Below are 16449 nucleotides of genomic sequence, written 5' to 3'. Positions count from 1 at the left end.
GTAGTAACCCAAATCGTTAAGCGAACTTTTGCCGTCCAGCTTTGTAGAACCGTGATATTTAGTTTAAATTTGAACAAGTTAAAACTGTTGAATCAATAACGAGTTGGTTATACAAAGGTTTACTTTGACAAAATGGCTTAAATCAATTCAACTAACCCAGTTTCCAAATCATGAACGCTCGTCTACTGCCGATAAAAGACTTTGACATCTTGCTTCCACATTAAAGTTCAAGCATTCATCTGTGTAATCTACACTGAAAAAAGGAGAGTACAAAATCTGACTTTCAAACTAATGGAAGATTTGATCCAATTACCAAAATCAACTGGCTGCTCTTACAAGAGCCACTAGCTAGTATCAGACTACAAAAGTGACCTACTCAATTTTAAACTACTTCTATAGCTCAGGCACGTCAAAAAGTTGCTGGACAACAGAAAATTCAGCTTGTACATCTGCAATCACTTTGGTATTCTCCTAAGTAATCTGTACTGGCCAAAGACATTCTTCTGCTGCCAGTGATATGGAATAAAGAACGACCGGTACAATGGAGGAGATAACTCCCTGTCCAGATATGGAAGTGCTGCAACAATCTGCAGGCAACAGTCTTACAAGTCAATAACATGCAGCATGGTAAGAGAGTGATAAGCTTACGAGGATGAGCCAGTACCTCCCAGGTAGACAAGTCACTTCCTCGTGTAGGATAAGGCCGTTGAAGTTGCAGCTCTATCAGAAAAGTGCATTGCTCAGGATCCGTAAGCTGTAAAATTATTACCAAACAAAGCTGAGTGTAATCCTCGAGTTGATATAAATTGTACACTACAATAGAAACAAAATACAGACTTCCTAATATGCCAAACTGTAAAAGATGGACATGTTTCTGGTTAAACATAATAGGAATTGTCCGCTTACATATTGCTCCTCTGATGCCTTGTTCTTATTATTGAAGTAAGATGGTGCTGCCGAGGTCCCACCCAAGCTAGAATTGAATGGAATTGGAAGAAGGCCTGTGAATCCATCATCCAACCATCTAACTTGGCCCACGTAATCAGGAATGAAGAACGAAGAAGGGAACCGGTGCCACTCACTTCCAATGCAAAGGACAGAACCTGAACCACATGGGGAGTTTAAAATATAATGGAGAAATGAATACTGCATGTGAATCTTTCAGAATATGAAAAGATGCAGCATGCGTCCAGCCTCATATGCTAAACAAAGCACCTGAAATGCACTGCATCTAGCAAGAACAGAGTAAATGGAGAAAAAAGAACATAGCTGTAACTTTAAAATGGAAAATATCACACATAGATGTCCTTAGTGTTTTTGCTCGCATTTGACAAATGCTGATATTAAAGGGCGATTAGCTAACTGACCAGATAAATGGAGAACCACATGATAACAGCAAATCACCTCTCATATCTCGACCTGAACACCCTTTTATTCCTTAATAAGTTCATCTAGGTTCAAATCATTAAAACAGGTATTCAATTTCAACCCTATGCCAGAAAGGACACCTTTGGCTCCCAAAAATCAGATTTTAAAAGAGAAATCCTTTCATCTGCTCATTTATCCAGTATTGCTAATGTTACTGGATAAAAATACTTCATACAACAAAAATAAGTTCAAGAAACAATTATAAGGTCTTTTTAATCCAACAAATAAAGATCTTAATGTCGGGCTCATAGAAGACTTTTTTTTAATTGATAACTTTTGTATATATTAATAACATCAATACATAGGTTGTACTGAAAACCAAATTTACAAATAGGTGGTAAGTAGATGTGCTGGTGTGCAACCTAGCAAGATCCTAGTATGTCTACGATTGTCAATGTATCTTCTGTGTAAATCTGTTTACACCAAAAACAAAAAAGAAGAATACAATTGAGTTTGATCTTCTGTACTGGGTTGCTTCTATCTTCAAAACATCTAGCATTCCTTTCCTCCAGACTGTCCACCAGATACAAGCCGGGACAGTCCTCCATCTATCTCTGTTAGTTGCTTCAGCACCAGCTTCTTCCCAACTATAACGAACTTCATTAATCCTGCATGGCATTGTCCATGAAATACCCCTAAGACTAATAAAGATTTTCCATAGTTGGTCTGTTATCTTGCAATGTAGAAAATAAATGGCTAACAATCTCAGCGTTTTCCCCACATAGGAAACATCTTAAACACAGTGAAATTCCTCTTTTTATGAGATTATCCTGGGTTAATACAGCCTCCTTTGCTAGTAGCTAAGAGAAACATGCTACCTTATATGGAATCTTTGTTCTCCATATGTGCTTCCATGGCCAAGCATCTATCTGAAGATCATTTTGATTCAAAATCTTATATGTATCCTTCACCTGATAGACCCCTCTGTTGTGCCTCTGCCACCAAAGTGAATCCACCCCTTCCTGTAATCCTTTAAATGCTTCCAGCTCTTTGTAGAGGTCAGCTAATCTTGTTATCTCCCAGTCATTCAACTGTCTTCTAAGAGTGAGTTCCCATCCTTGATAACTCCACATATCAGCTACTGTCCTATGCTGGTTTTGTGCCAAACCAAACATATCGGGGTATCTTTCCTTTAGGCTTCCATGTCCTAACCAATTATCATTCCACAATGATGTGTTCCTTCCGTTGTTCACTCTTATGGAGGAGTGAATCTTCATTATAGGCCAAAGTTCTCTGATGGATTTCCACACACTAACTCCATATGATGTGCTGACTTTGTTTAACACCCAGTTATTTTCCTCACCGTACTTAGCTTTGATCACTTTGCTCCATAAAGTTTGAGGTTCTTGAGAATATTTCCATAGTCATTTCATTCTAAGAGCCTTACTTTGATTCTTCAAATTTCTTATTCCTAAACCACCTTGTTTTTTGGCCATTGTGAGGGTCTTCCATTTAACTAAATGGAAGACCTTTTTCTCCTTATTCCCTTGCCAGGATCTTCGAAGTTTGTCCAGTCTCTGTATGATTCCGTCAGGAATTGGGAACAAAGACATCATGTAAGTAGGAAGTGAGTCTAATACTGAGTTGATTAAAACTAGCCTGCCCCCCATTGATAGGTATTGTGATTTCCATCTTGACAGCTTATTCTCACACTTTTCAATGACTGAATTCCAGATCTCTTTGGATTTGGATCTTGCACCAAGAGGCATCCCAAGGTATACAGTTGGTAGAGACCCTACTTCTCCTCCCATTATCTGTGTCGGTTGCTCCATGTTATTAACTTCATTAATGGGATAAATATGGCTCTTTCTCCAGTTGATGTGTAGTCTCGAAATTCCCTCAAATAAGACCAAGATGATCTTTAGAAACCTAAGTTGCTCCTCTTCAGCGTCACAGAAGACTAGAGTATCATCAGCATATTGAAGATGTGTGATCTCTAGAGTGTTTGCCCTATTCCTGTGAGCCTTGAAACCTTTAATCCATCCATTTATTTTGGCCGTTTTAATCATGTTGTTCAGTCCTTCCATGACTATAATGAATAGAAAGGGAGATAAAGGATCACCTTGTCTTAGACCTCTGCGTGCATGGAAGAAACCTTCAGGAGATCCATTTATGAGAATGGAGAATGTAACAGTAGATATGCAAAATTTCATCCAACTGATCCATTTCTGCCCAAAACCCATTTGTTCTAACAATTTCAGTAGAAAGCTCCAGTTGACATGATCATAAGCCTTCTCAATATCTAGTTTGCATAGGATTCCGGGTTCTTTCTTTTTGATTCTTGAATCCACAGCTTCATTAGCAATCAACACTGCATCTATTATTTGTCTTCCTTTGATGAAAGCCATTTGTTGAGCATCTACTAGTTTTCCTACCACCCTCTTAAGTCTTTCAGTCAAGACTTTATAAGGTCTTTTTAATCCAACAAATAAAGATCTTAATGCCGGGCTCATAGAAGACATGTTATACTCAGGAAAAAATTAACTCATGCATCAAGATTTTTACACCATTCATCAGAGTCTTAAAAATTCTAAAAATGAAAATCTAACAAACAGATATTCAACTCTTCATTAAACAGGCTAATACTCACCTGTTCCAGCGTCATCATAGTAGTCTAAATGCTTGTAAATCTCAATAGGAGCTGAATAACCATTAATAAGGGAAAATGTCCGAGCATGGGAGGAACAAAGAATCAAACCAAGAGCTAGAGGTCGGAGAAATTTTGCTATCTGCATAAGCAAAGCAAGTGAATACTATAGGCACTGAAAATTGAAGCTTGACAATTTCTCTTCGGGCATAGGAAATTACCATAACTAGGACGGATGTATCGTTGGGATTATACTTATCCCTGAACAGATCAGGAAAGCTCTCAATCACAGCAGAAGCAGCAACACAGATAAGTGGATATATTGGGTACAGAAATCTGCACAGGCAGTAAACTATGAGTTGCTACATATTCCAATTCACAGCTCATGTTACAACTTTCAATCTCAGATGCAGTTAAAGATAGATACACCTTTCTTGGCTACAAACATGATTGCCTTATGACACTAGCATCTTCCGGGCAATTATCATTTCGTGTGAAAAAAGCTAATGCATCAGATATCAAGAACAATGACAAAATTTAAATGCTAATATGTGGATTCCATACAACCCGAACAGACATACAAATCCCTGATGGATGAAATTTCAGCATAGTACTGCAAATAAGAAATTTGAAGAAGCCAAATATAGCTCCACTTTTCCTAAAAAAGGATTTTGGTAGAGCATGTTGACCAAAAATACCTTTTCAGCTAGCAATTTCAGTCTGACTTTTAGTTATTTGCTATGTTACCTTGCCATGTTCAGAAAACATACTTATTTCCTCTGTTATATCTTCAGCGGCACATGAAGCTCTACAAGTAGACATGTAATATATGATCTCTCTCTCTCGCTCTCTCTCTCTCTCTCTCTCTCTCTCTATATATATATATATATACATATATATAGTCTGGTGGCAAGGAGAAAAATTGAAGAGGACTAACCTTTCTTCTTTGTGCGGCTGTAAGGACATAAAGGCAATCCAGAGATAGACAGGTGAAACAACAACCAACAACTCAGGAGCATACTTCTTCTTAGCAATGGGTAGTATTGCTAAGAACAGTAGAGCAAACACAAAACAGAAGTTGAAATTGTTAAAGCCATTCCTCAAATAAAATGATGGCCCTTCAGTACCGTAGAGATGACTTTCACCACCCCCTATAACATTGTATACCAGCAAGTTGATAACAGAGGATGTCCACCTCTTATAGTAGCGGTAGTCAACAAGAAGTGAGAGTACCTAGAACAATTTGTACAACAAGTCGAGTCATCAGGCAGCACAGATATGTGTTCCAGGGAGGGAAAAAAACATGCCAGCAGCACTAAAACGGGCAAACTAATAGGTTAAGTGGAATTTTGAAATTTCAATTTAGGAAGATGGACTTGCATATTGAAGTTTAGCAACATGAACATTTGGTTGGCGATCTTCCTGCATCTTGCGCAGTAAGCATGAATAACTCCATATGTTGGAAACTAAGTTGCTCCGACACGGCAGTTTAGGTGCCGCATCTGTGTTGACACGGCACTAGTATGGGTGTGGGTATAGGATCCATACCGGATCTGGTCAAACGATTTTGGGTACTTTCACCATGATGGACGGAAAGTATCAAGACGAGATACAATTTGATTCACGAAATCAGGACCAAATCTAGGGTAAATTTGAAGAAAATAGCATACCTTATCTATGAAATCAATCATTTACTTATCTACAACTTGAGAATAAAAATAAATTCACGCTTTACAAGTTATACGTAAGCATTCCACAAAATTTCTCATAATTTAGAGATATTCTTTTTATTTTTATATTTTTATGAATTATTTTTAGCCGGATCCTGTACTAGGATCCGTATCCCCGGATCTTAAAATTTATAGCTTGAAGGATCTGACCTCTAGATCCGCACCCCCAGTTGGACACCTGCACCCGTGTCCGAGTAACTTAGGTTGGAAATGTATAATTTTGATTCCCTTTAAAGGAAACTTCCCAAGTTTTAAGTTTGAAACACGAGAACTCAACATCACAAGAGACTTAATATGATCAAAACTTACCATAAGGATGACAGATGTGACAACACCTGTAAGAAACACAGATTTGAATCTCTTAACCAGTGAGTAAATTGTCAGTGGAAGAAAAGCTAGGATCGAAAACGGCCAGCCCAGAATCACTCCAGTGGCAGCAACAGAAAGTGCCATGGCAGGCTTATTAAAGAGGAATAGTGCTGAAGAAAGAGACATGGCATACATTGAGAATGAACTCGGCAGGAAACCTGTACAAAGGACACATAATAGGCCTTAGTATTATGAGAAAAACAGACCCAATGTACATGTGGTTGAAGGTTGTGAGCAAGACCAGATGTGTTAGCAACCAATATTAAGGAGTCACCAGTGCATATCTAGATCACACATAGTATGAAAGCACACAGAAAAAGCTAAAATTTAAAAATCATTAATTGTTTAACACCAGAAAATGAAAACCTCATATACAGTTCACTGAAAGAACATACTTGTGCTTCATTAATTGTTTACCACCAAAAAAGGAGAAACCTCAAATATAGTCTAGCGAGAGAACATACTCGTGCTAGCAAAGAAACAACCACTTGCTAAGCATAGCATTGCGAGTGTATATGATGCAAGACGCTTTCCATACTTCCGGGAAAGGGCTACGACTAGAGCAGCATCGCTGATCACAGAGAGCACTGCAAGAAAGATTCTCACAGCATATAATACTCTCACCTGACATGTTGAAAGATGGAGAAATTTGAGAAACAAATAAATGAAATGACTAACGATGGGAAATATTTCTGGAAACAAAAACAATCTCACCTTCTCCTCCCCAAACCACCATGAAGCAGGCCAACCCACCAGTTTGTGAAGTAGGATATAAAGATATGACCGCAAGGCAAACTGCGAACTGCAAATAACATGTTACCCAACTTTGTAAAAGTACCATCAAAACAAAGTGAACTCTAGTTACTAAAAGGGTTCATACTAATATCATCAACCAATCAATTGTGCTTCAATCCAAATCAAAGTTGGGGTCGGCTATAAGGTTCCTTTGTAACCATTCCTCTCTATTTGGCCATGAGTTATTTCAATACCAAATTGCTTATAAATAATTCATCTAATAAGGCAAACAATGGGTTCTCTAGATCACACACTTATCCCCACATTAGCACACAAGTCTTGAACCAAATTAAAGGACTCTTGTCAACTACTAACCTAATGTATGTGTAACAACAATGACTAAACCTTAATCGAAACTACTAGTTTGTATCCTCTATATGAATCACTTGCTGCCAATCCCAAAATATATGTCTTGGCATATGTACCAAAGGATGAATATTTAAACTACAATATGTGGTACTATAAGTAAAGTACATACTTGAATATTTAGATATCACAAGTAGAGATAAAGTACTCCCTCCGTCTCAATTTATGCGGCACTATTAATTTAAGAACGAAAGAAAGACGTCTCAAATTTGTGGTCTAAAACAAGCCATAAACATTTTTATAGTTATAAATCATCTCATTAAGGGTAAAATGAAAAGTTAAAGTTAAATGTTTCTAAATATAAAAAGGTGTCACTCTTCTTGGAGTGAAATTTTTACACCATCTGGTCACCTTTACTTATTATAGTAGGTAATCTCTCTTATTTTCAAGATTACTACTCTCACAGTTTAAGGAGGATTACATGTAGATATCCTTTGGATGACCTTATAGTGCAAGAAAATGTTTACATTGATGGTAATATAATTAAACTCTTCTTTTTGAGACAAAGTGTGCCACATGAAATGGAACAGAGGAATATCACTTAATACTACATCGACTTTGTTTGATGGATCCAGAAATTATCACTTTAGAGACATTGAACAAAAATGCTACGCATCAGCTAAAATATGATATTCCAAAGACAACATTTGACTATATAGTGCTATGTAATGGAAGAAGTTGAACCTGTACTCCCAAGTTTGGAAACCAGACTTATAGAGCAAGTAGTGAAGAGGCTCCCAGTAATTGAACACCTCATCACAATCGTGAATTATATTTGACATAGCGCTCATGTGCCTTAGCATCCCTAAGCAAATCAACGGCAGAAGCCAACCTAGTCCTTTATCGACGCCCTCATTTTCACCATCCGATCTCTTCGGCTTATCCACCTTTGTATACGACGTCGTTGGCGATGACGCCGTCGCCCGAAGATCCGACGGTAAAGGTCGTCTCTGCCTCGTCGCTAGAGCCATTTCACTGCTTAGCTTCTCTCTTTTCTGAAAATTTGTGCTTTCTTCTCCTTCTGGTTCAATAAGCGGCCTTCCGGTTGTTTTGAACCGTTTGGGAGTCCGGTTCAACGAGATCCCTTACTTATTCTTGAAGTTAAACTCATGTTTGAGCTAAACGTGATATCCTATTTTATTAAATTGCATATGATAGGTTGAAAATTTCCATATACTGGCTATTGTCTATTTCTTATTATTCATTCCAAAAAAACAATATACTTTTATATTTAAAAATAATAATTAACATTACACTCTCTGTTGTATTCTTAATGAGAAGATTTTTAACCATAAAAATATTATGAGTTTATGATATATTTAACACCGCAAGTTTTAAAAGGTTTATAATCACACAAGGGTCAGGACATGCATACAATTACAAGTTTCAATTATTTTTTTTGGGTCAAAATTTGTGACGAATAAATTTTTATTGGATTAAAGTAACAAACACCTACTACTCTATCACAAATCACTTGTTCGAAATTTCAGATGTGACGTCATCTAAATTAACAATAACTTATTTGAGGTGTTCGTTACGAGTAGATTATTTTCTTCTTGTTTTGTTACATTATATAAGGTTCACTTGTTCAACATATTGTACAAATTTATCATATATTGGGTAATTTCGGTTTTAGAAATACCAAAATACGTATTATTTCACTAAATTAATGGCTAGACTTGGCTCTAATTATGGTTATCAGGGGCGAAGCTACACTTTGGTAAGGGTGGTCAATTGATCACCCTTTGTTGGAAAATTATACTGCGTATATTGGTAAAATATCATATATTAGAAGTACATAATATATATCGAACACCCTTTGTCGGATTTTTTTTCCTTCTTTCAAGTATGAATACCCTTGAGGAAATTCCTGGCTTCGCCGCTAATGGTTATCATAGATTCTTTTGGGTCAAATTTATCAATCTTTGGCCACATTCTACATGCAATTCAAAAGTACAACAGTTAAAATAGATAGTTGTATTCTCACACTTCGATCTTTCGATTTTTATCCATTTCTTGGGTAAATGTCCCAATTATATTTTAAAATGAAATGGTTAGCCATAAAGATAAAAACTTGAAAATAAGCTAACACTGCTGAACTCGGCCGTCTTTCATTTAGCAATTAGTAGTTTGTAGCGTAAATCTCCCTGCTATTTAAACCGCCAAAATTCAGGATCCCAAAACCATTTACCACTCCAATTAAAAACTAGAAGGCAACTGGAAAAGATTCTTGAATTTTGAAGCATAAAGAATAAAAATCAAAAGGAGAAAAGCTACTTGTTGCAGCATACTTGTATTCAAGAAGCTAGTAAACAAGAGGCAATAATTATTCAGCCATCACATGGATTACTAAACTAGAAGTTGGAAGCAAAATGAACTTGAGTATACATGTATACTTTCCGGTAATCGGGTGGGCAAATACTTCACCACCACAAAACACAAGTGGGAGCAGTGCTTTTCAAGTACAAACACTAAAACATAGAACAGAATAGACTTAACCAGTATTCTGCATTCCAGCAGCAATACCCTTCATGGTCAAGATGAGAGTGTCTTCCAAGCCAGGGGCGTAATCACTTCGTGGGTTCAGTTTCACTAGTTCAGCAGCAGGCTTTGATTCCATGTATTCCTTGGTTATGTGAGGCCGCAGTGTAACAAGGTAGTTTGGATCACGAACTCGCTTTAGTGTGTAAGCTTGGCACACATTTAAGGTAGTGATATACGAATCACGCAACCTGAGTCGTTGTTTTAAGTAGGGGTCTCCCTCCAGAAGATCCTTGTGTCCAGCAATCTATACAAAAGCAACATATAAGAGAAAATGGTTATCATGCAATCAAACATGATAAGTAACAACGCATGCCAAATGCAAGAACTTAGTCATACAATTTTACCTGAAGCAGGAGGCTCTTTGTCTCCTCGTAATTGGCCCTCAAAAGCTCACCGAAGGACCACAAATCTTCAGAAACCAGAAGCTTGTCGTATAAAGCAGCAATGCCTGGGTCTCCCTTGGCAAACACCATCTCAACCAAATCAATAGTAACTCTAAAGAATGGCCATTTGTTGTACATATCCTGCAGTATATGAAGATTCTTGACATCCTTGTTAAGTGCATACTTAAATGCTGCCCCAAAGCCAAGCCAGACTGGCAGATGAAACCTAGTCTGAGTCCATGCAAAGATCCACGGAATAGCTCTAAGTGATTCTATGCCTCCACTGGGTTTACGCTTTGATGGACGGCTGCCAATGTTCATTCGACCATACTCCAGCTCAGGTGTTGCCTGTAATTATGATCCAAAAGAATAAATGAAAAAACTAACTTACTAAAGTCAAAAGAAATATTTGTTACCGTTTGGTAACACCTACTGTTTCAGAATGAATATAATGCATTTTCCTAGCACACTGACCAGGCGGAAGTACTCGACAAATCGGGGTTCCTTGAATACTATTGACCTATACTTCTCAGTAGCAATGACTGCAATTTCGTCCAGAAGGGCACGCCATTCTGGTTTTGGAGAGAGAGGTGGATTCATCCCATGTTCTAGGGTGGCAGAAGTGAAACGCTGTAGTGTCCTAAAACACAAGTGTTCCTCCCCAAATGATTGCTCAATAACCTCACCTTGAACTGTTACACGGAGAGATCCCTGAATTGTATCAGGTGGCTGAGATAATATAGCAAGATGGCTGGGACCACCTCCTCTTCCAACTGTACCACCTCTACCATGGAACATAGTTAGCTTCACACCGTATTGTTTGGAAACTTTTATAAGCTCCTCTTGAGCCTTGTATAGCTGCCATGCTGCCGACATACGACCAGCATCCTTGCCAGAGTCTGAGTAGCCAATCATGACCTCTTGCTTCCCATTAATACGGTTTTTGTACCATTCAATAGAAAAAAGACGAGCAACAGCAGCAGGAGCAGCCTCCAGATCATCCAATTTCTCAAAAAGTGGAACTACCCGTAAAGGTCGCTTCACATGGCATTCACGCTGTAGAAGCTCAACTGCAAGCACATCAGATGGTGCAGTGGCCATTGAGATGATGTATGCCCCGAAGCAATCTGATGGAAGTTCTGATATGACATGGAATGTATCCAAAACCTCAGCAATTTCTTCGGTTTTCGGAAGATCGGGTCCAAATAGAGGTCGCTTGCCGCTGAGTTCAGACAGAAGCCACTCCTGTCTACGTTCCTCAGACCACTCTCGATATGAACCAATTTCCAAATGCTGGGTAATGGCATCAAGGACATCAGTGTGGCGATCCGACTCTTGTCTTATGTCAAGTCTCACAAGTGAGAGTCCAAAGGTGGAAACTTGTCTTAGAAAATCTAGAAGGCTTCCATCAGCAATGGGTCTATCCCCACAAGCACAAAGAGATCTGTAGCAGAGCTCAAGAGGCTCTAAGAACTGCACAAAATGTGCAAAAATATTAGCACCTTATTATTCATGCAAAAGGAATCATTGTGTGACAGAGTTTCCTCTGCAGCATTTTGCTGCTCCTTAGCAAAATCCTTTAACAATCAAAAAAAAAAAACATTGTGTGGCAGAAAATGGAGGTATGTGCAAATTCTGAAATACAAAAGAGAATATCAATGCCTAGTCAACAAACTGGATATAAGTACAATTCTGGTGGTACTCTCTAGTCTTATGATCAGGAATAACATGTCAAGTTGTTCAACAAAGAATAACAACGTTTATTAATTCGGGATTCTACAAGTTGGTCACAGGATAAGATATAAAAGTAAGAAAGATGAGAAAATACTGAAGTGTTGCACACCTGCTCAATATTAGTATATGTTGCCTCCTCTGGAATATCAGAGAATCCATTGGATAACAGTTGGCGAGTACGTTCACGCGTATGATACAGCTTATCTCTCACATCACCGAGAATTACACGATACGGTTCACTTGGTGGAATTTGTTTCCAGAACTCTACATCAAAGAAAAGTTTGTAGCTCAGGAGTTATGCAATTGCTCTGTTAAAGATAGGTATAGAGACAGTCTCATGCAACTTCTCAAGACCGACTGAACAGCAGACGGTGAAATTACTTTTTTTCTCTCTCTGTCTCTGTAAAATCAGCGACAACACCCTTTGCTCACTTGAAATGGAGAACATAGAAAGCATTCATAAAAACAGCATCAACACAATCCAATTGAATTTGTATGGAAGTACGAAGTTCTCTTTTCTTTAGATTGGCAATCATGGAACACTTCAAGAGGATTCATGCTTCGTTACCTATGTTCACTTGAAGTGGAGAACATTCAAAAGGTTACCTCAGGCCAGAACTCCGGGCTGTGCTATCAAATGTATATGAAACTAGCAGGTTATCTTTATGTGATTCAAATTCACGCTAGTTACCTATGTAGTGTTTTTCATCTCTCTTTGATGAACTGTGGAGTTCATCCGCTCGAACGCGAAGCTCATCATTGCAACGCCACATAGACATCTGAAACAATGTGCTAGTTCGAATCATATGTTGGAAATGATGAAAGTTTTTCAAAATAGACCAAGAGGAAAGTCAGAAAGATATATGCGTTGTTAAAACCTCAAACATTAGATCATCAATCTGAGAATAGTACAAATTAGCTGCCATCATTCGGGCCAATAAGCAAACATCCCTAGTGACCTCTGGAGTTACTCTCGGATTACCTGCATTTACTAGAAAACACATGCTGAGCGAGTGATGGAAGAAGTATTTATCCTATCTTCTACCAAAGATATCTAGTAATCTTAAAACCCGACTTCCATTCAAAAGAGAAATCTATGTAGCAAATACTTCCGAGTGCCCTTCAAATAATGTATCATGACAATATCACAGGTTTCGAATGGTTTGTGTTCTCTACTTAGAAAATAACACCATTAAATGGAGAGGAATTGTACCGTCACGATCGCCACCCATCCAAGAGGAGAACTGAATAAGAGGAGCACTATAAGGAACTCGTTCATTAATCCCTATGTTTTTAAGAGCTGTGTCTACACGGCGCAGAAACTTTGGAACACCCTTCCAAATTGTTTCATGGAAGTAGCTCATTCCAGCTCTCATTTCATCTTGTGGAGTAGGAGGAGTCCTCCGAATTTCATCAGTGCGGAAAGCAGCTTGAATCTGCACAGGTTGTAAGCAGGATGCATTGAGAAAAGCGAACATATCTTCTTCTAGAAATGTTCAAGTTCAAAGCTTGAGTTCTTTTCTTTTTCTGGAATGCCACTCGTAAAGTATCAAGAGCAATGATTTCAGCACTGCTTCAGTTTTCCAACTTTATTGGATCCATGTAGCAAGACAAAGTTTGCCCAGAATTACTCGCAATTTCCAGAGTAAAGTTCAGTCATTTGTCACAAATTCCACAAGTCTCATGTAAAATGAAAGAACACTATTGGAGTAGAATCTAAGAAGATTATGACTATATGAATATATACCAATACAGAGAGGCTAAGAAGCAGTTAAAAACCTGTATAAATACATACTTAGCATCCATATTCTGGAGAACGACAGAAGTGGCCTAGATTCTAAAACCTACTTGAAATCCCTACTCAAAGACAGGAATCATTGTGTTCATAAAAGGAGCACCTCATTTATAAATGCAACTTGATCGTGATTGAATTTGACTGAATAGAAACAATGTCATATAAGCTTCTCAAACTAAAGTTTTACAAAATTCTTTTATTTGGAAAAGATATCTGACACCCTAATACCTGAAAACCAAAGTTTGGTTGCTACATTTTTAGTCGATGAGACGTCTGTCTATTGGTAATAAGTTAAATAAGTGGTGAGAGATGAATTTGGTTCCACCAATTCCTTATATCAGCAGTTAACAAGCAATATGTTTAGCGCATCACATTAAGAAAGCTTAAAAGGTACAGGACCTTCAAAGTGCACAAATAGACAGCGATAGTCCGACAGATGAATACAACTTGATAGGACATTAGCAGCCATATATCTACTATAAGAGCCGGACAGTCTACAGAAAAGCATACAAAATTGAAGAAGCCAAATGATATAATTCAGTCAAGGCATATCAGATGCAGCCAGTAAGTGCGCACTGATATTTACCTCCCTCTGTAAAGCCTCATCAAGCTCCTGTTTATCATCAGGTGTAATGTCCTTAGCATACAACTGCGCCAGGCAATTCCGGATCCTAAACAGAAGAAAAGTCAGCACTAAACCAGTAAAACAACTGAATAAAAAGGGAATAAGAAGATTCCCATGGATTATGACTAATACTATAGAAGGAATAAACAAACAAAATCAAACTTGTATAAAAGTGTAACAAATCTAAGAGTCCTCTGGTATTTAGTAAACAAGAGACCAGACCTTGCATGCTTTTGAAGCAAAGATCTTCGGATGGATTGAGTAGGATGAGCAGTAAAGACCAAATCAACAGTCTGATTCTTGAGAGCATCAAACACTTCTTGAGGAGACTTCTTCAAGTCCACCACAAGTCTCTTGAGAGTTTCTTCAATGTCTGATTCAGTCATCGCATTGTTCTCGTCTAAAAAATCACCTTTTTTCAACTTTTGCCTCCGACGATAAGCAATCTGAACTTCTTCAGCCAAGTTGGCCAAGTTAAGCATGTGAGAGATAGATTTAGCGACAACAATTGAATCCCCTGGATCCAAACTTGTCAACACATTGCCGAGCTCCTCAAGCTTCTTCTTATCACGCTTGCTTTCATACTCAGCAGAAAGCTCATAGCACTCCTGGACCTAATATCACATTCAACAAATGAACTTTAAAACTCGACCAGTTTTATCTACTACCTCTCAATTAATTAACGTAGATGAAGTAACAATTATTTAAAAATAACTTTAGGATCCTCAATAACTACACAAATGTTGACTTTTTCTAATTCTCTAATATAGTCAGACTACTTAAAAAGCAAACACACTTTTTGATTCATCCAAAAGCTTTATTTTGTGATAATCGTGGTGTTTAGGCCAACTTGTGCACCCCTCGACTAATTACACTCATACCTGCTACCTACCACCAGCACAGATAGCACGTAACTCTATCTATCTAAATAAAGTTGTAACATTACTTTGTTTAAAACTCATGTTTATTGTTCAACTAAGTCTATACAGACATAAAAATCAAAACTTTAGTTCAAAAAAACAAAAAACAACATTAAAATAATGAAGAAAGACACGAACTTGTTGATCGAAAACCAAGCAAAATCACAAAGCTTACTCCATGCTAAACTCCGGTTACACAGCATAAAACAAAACACCTAGTATTATGAATAGTTGAGGCTAAACATAGTACCTGAAAATTCACAAAAAATAAGGAGAAAAGAAGAATGATATAGGAAAATGCATACAGTTTCTTTGAGACCCTCGCCATGCAAATCCTGAAGAATGTCAAGAAAGCGATCCAACAGCAAAGCATCATACTCAACAAGCTTGTCATCCTCAGAAACCTTTGCTGGAACCAAAAGCCTCAACTGCGCATCTATTGATGCCAATTTCTCCAAATTACGAGTCGCCATCCTTTTAAGTTAAACTACAAAATCAAGATCCTGTAAAAAAAAAAGTGGGGCATAACATGAAAAACTGAAAAAAATGGATTTTGTACAAATCACAAGCCCCACATTATCTGATCATATGACCCCATAAAAACAGAAAAAGTTATGTGGGGGCCCCACAAAATATGAAGGAGTATCCTTTTTAACAACAGAACCCAGATGCAACTTCATATGAGTTAAACATTCTTATTTTTTTTATTTTTCCAATTATATGGATTTCGAAACATAGATAAAACAAAAATGAAAGAATCATAGGGACATGATGTGCAGAAAATGAAATATCAAGTTTGGACATATTTTTCTAGAAAAAGAGAAGTTTGAACATTTGAGAAAGTGAGTCTAAGTGTAACATAAAGTACCTGAATCCAGACGAAGAACATGAAACAAAAAAAAAAATACAGACGAAGAAGGAGGAAAGAAAGAAACTTTTTTTTTTTTGGTTTTGAGTGAGAGGTGTGATCTAAAGTTACGGAACTGGTTCGCTATATATAGACAAAGTGGAACTCTTTTGTTCTTATTTGTGACATGTGTTGACGGATAGTACCATGTGTTGAATTGAATTAATGTGACTGCCTGGTTTCACGCTTTTGAAAAAAGAGGATGGTCAAACTAAAATAGTTACACTAGTTCAGTTTACTCTACTCTCCTAACATGGCACTAATTT

At 37.6% G+C, this 16449-nt stretch overlaps 2 protein-coding genes across 3 annotated transcripts; both read right to left on the bottom strand.

Annotated features, from left to right (window-relative positions):
- Positions 1-183: 183 nt before the first annotated feature.
- Positions 184-8364, bottom strand: LOC104214917 (alpha-1,2-mannosyltransferase ALG9). The gene is made up of 10 exons (XM_009764641.2): positions 7960-8364; positions 6829-6916; positions 6579-6738; positions 6055-6272; positions 4953-5248; positions 4237-4351; positions 4019-4157; positions 907-1103; positions 665-754; positions 184-587 (listed from the first exon to the last, which is right to left on the bottom strand). The coding sequence occupies exons 1-10, from the start codon at positions 8244-8246 to the stop codon at positions 456-458; spliced, it is 1722 nt and encodes a 573-aa protein (XP_009762943.1). The 5' UTR covers positions 8247-8364; the 3' UTR covers positions 184-455.
- Positions 8365-9536: 1172 nt separating this feature from the next.
- LOC104214918 (phosphoenolpyruvate carboxylase-like) lies at positions 9537-16246 on the bottom strand. Of its 2 annotated transcripts, none has more exons than XM_009764642.2 (11): positions 16145-16246; positions 15582-15779; positions 14579-14970; positions 14318-14402; positions 13150-13372; positions 12815-12918; positions 12628-12715; positions 12046-12200; positions 10677-11675; positions 10164-10550; positions 9537-10063 (listed from the first exon to the last, which is right to left on the bottom strand). In XM_009764642.2, exons 2-11 carry the CDS (start codon positions 15747-15749, stop codon positions 9770-9772), a joined length of 2895 nt encoding a protein of 964 aa, XP_009762944.1. In that variant the 5' UTR covers positions 15750-15779; positions 16145-16246; the 3' UTR covers positions 9537-9769. The 2 variants fall into 2 exon arrangements, with proteins under 2 accessions (XP_009762944.1, XP_070007080.1); XM_070150979.1 differs by having other exon boundaries at positions 15582-15763; positions 16145-16240.
- Between the last annotated feature and the right edge of the window lie 203 nt (positions 16247-16449).

This window comes from Nicotiana sylvestris, chromosome 7 (assembly GCF_000393655.2).
Source record: "Nicotiana sylvestris chromosome 7, ASM39365v2, whole genome shotgun sequence".
Lineage (NCBI taxonomy): Eukaryota > Viridiplantae > Streptophyta > Magnoliopsida > Solanales > Solanaceae > Nicotiana > Nicotiana sylvestris.
Note: the sequence above shows the minus strand (reverse complement) of the source record. Positions and strands in the feature narration are given on the sequence as shown.

Bases quoted from the DNA above. Each gene is read 5' to 3' on its own strand.
- LOC104214917 (XM_009764641.2), bottom strand. From the start codon at position 8,246: ATGGCTCTAGCGACGAGGCAGAGACGACCTTTACCGTCGGATCTTCGG. The intron at 5,249-6,054 runs GTAAGTTTTGAT...AAATTGTTCTAG, and splicing joins TCACATCTGTCATCCTTATG to GTACTCTCACTTCTTGTTGA. The intron at 588-664 runs GTACTGGCTCAT...TGTTGCCTGCAG, and splicing joins GTGACTTGTCTACCTGGGAG to ATTGTTGCAGCACTTCCATA.
- LOC104214918 (XM_009764642.2), bottom strand. From the start codon at position 15,749: ATGGCGACTCGTAATTTGGAGAAATTGGCATCAATAGATGCGCAGTTG. The intron at 14,403-14,578 runs GTCTGGTCTCTT...TCTTCTGTTTAG, and splicing joins TTGCTTCAAAAGCATGCAAG to GATCCGGAATTGCCTGGCGC. The intron at 12,201-12,627 runs GTAACTAGCGTG...TCTTTGATGTAG, and splicing joins AGATGAAAAACACTACATAG to AGTTCTGGAAACAAATTCCA.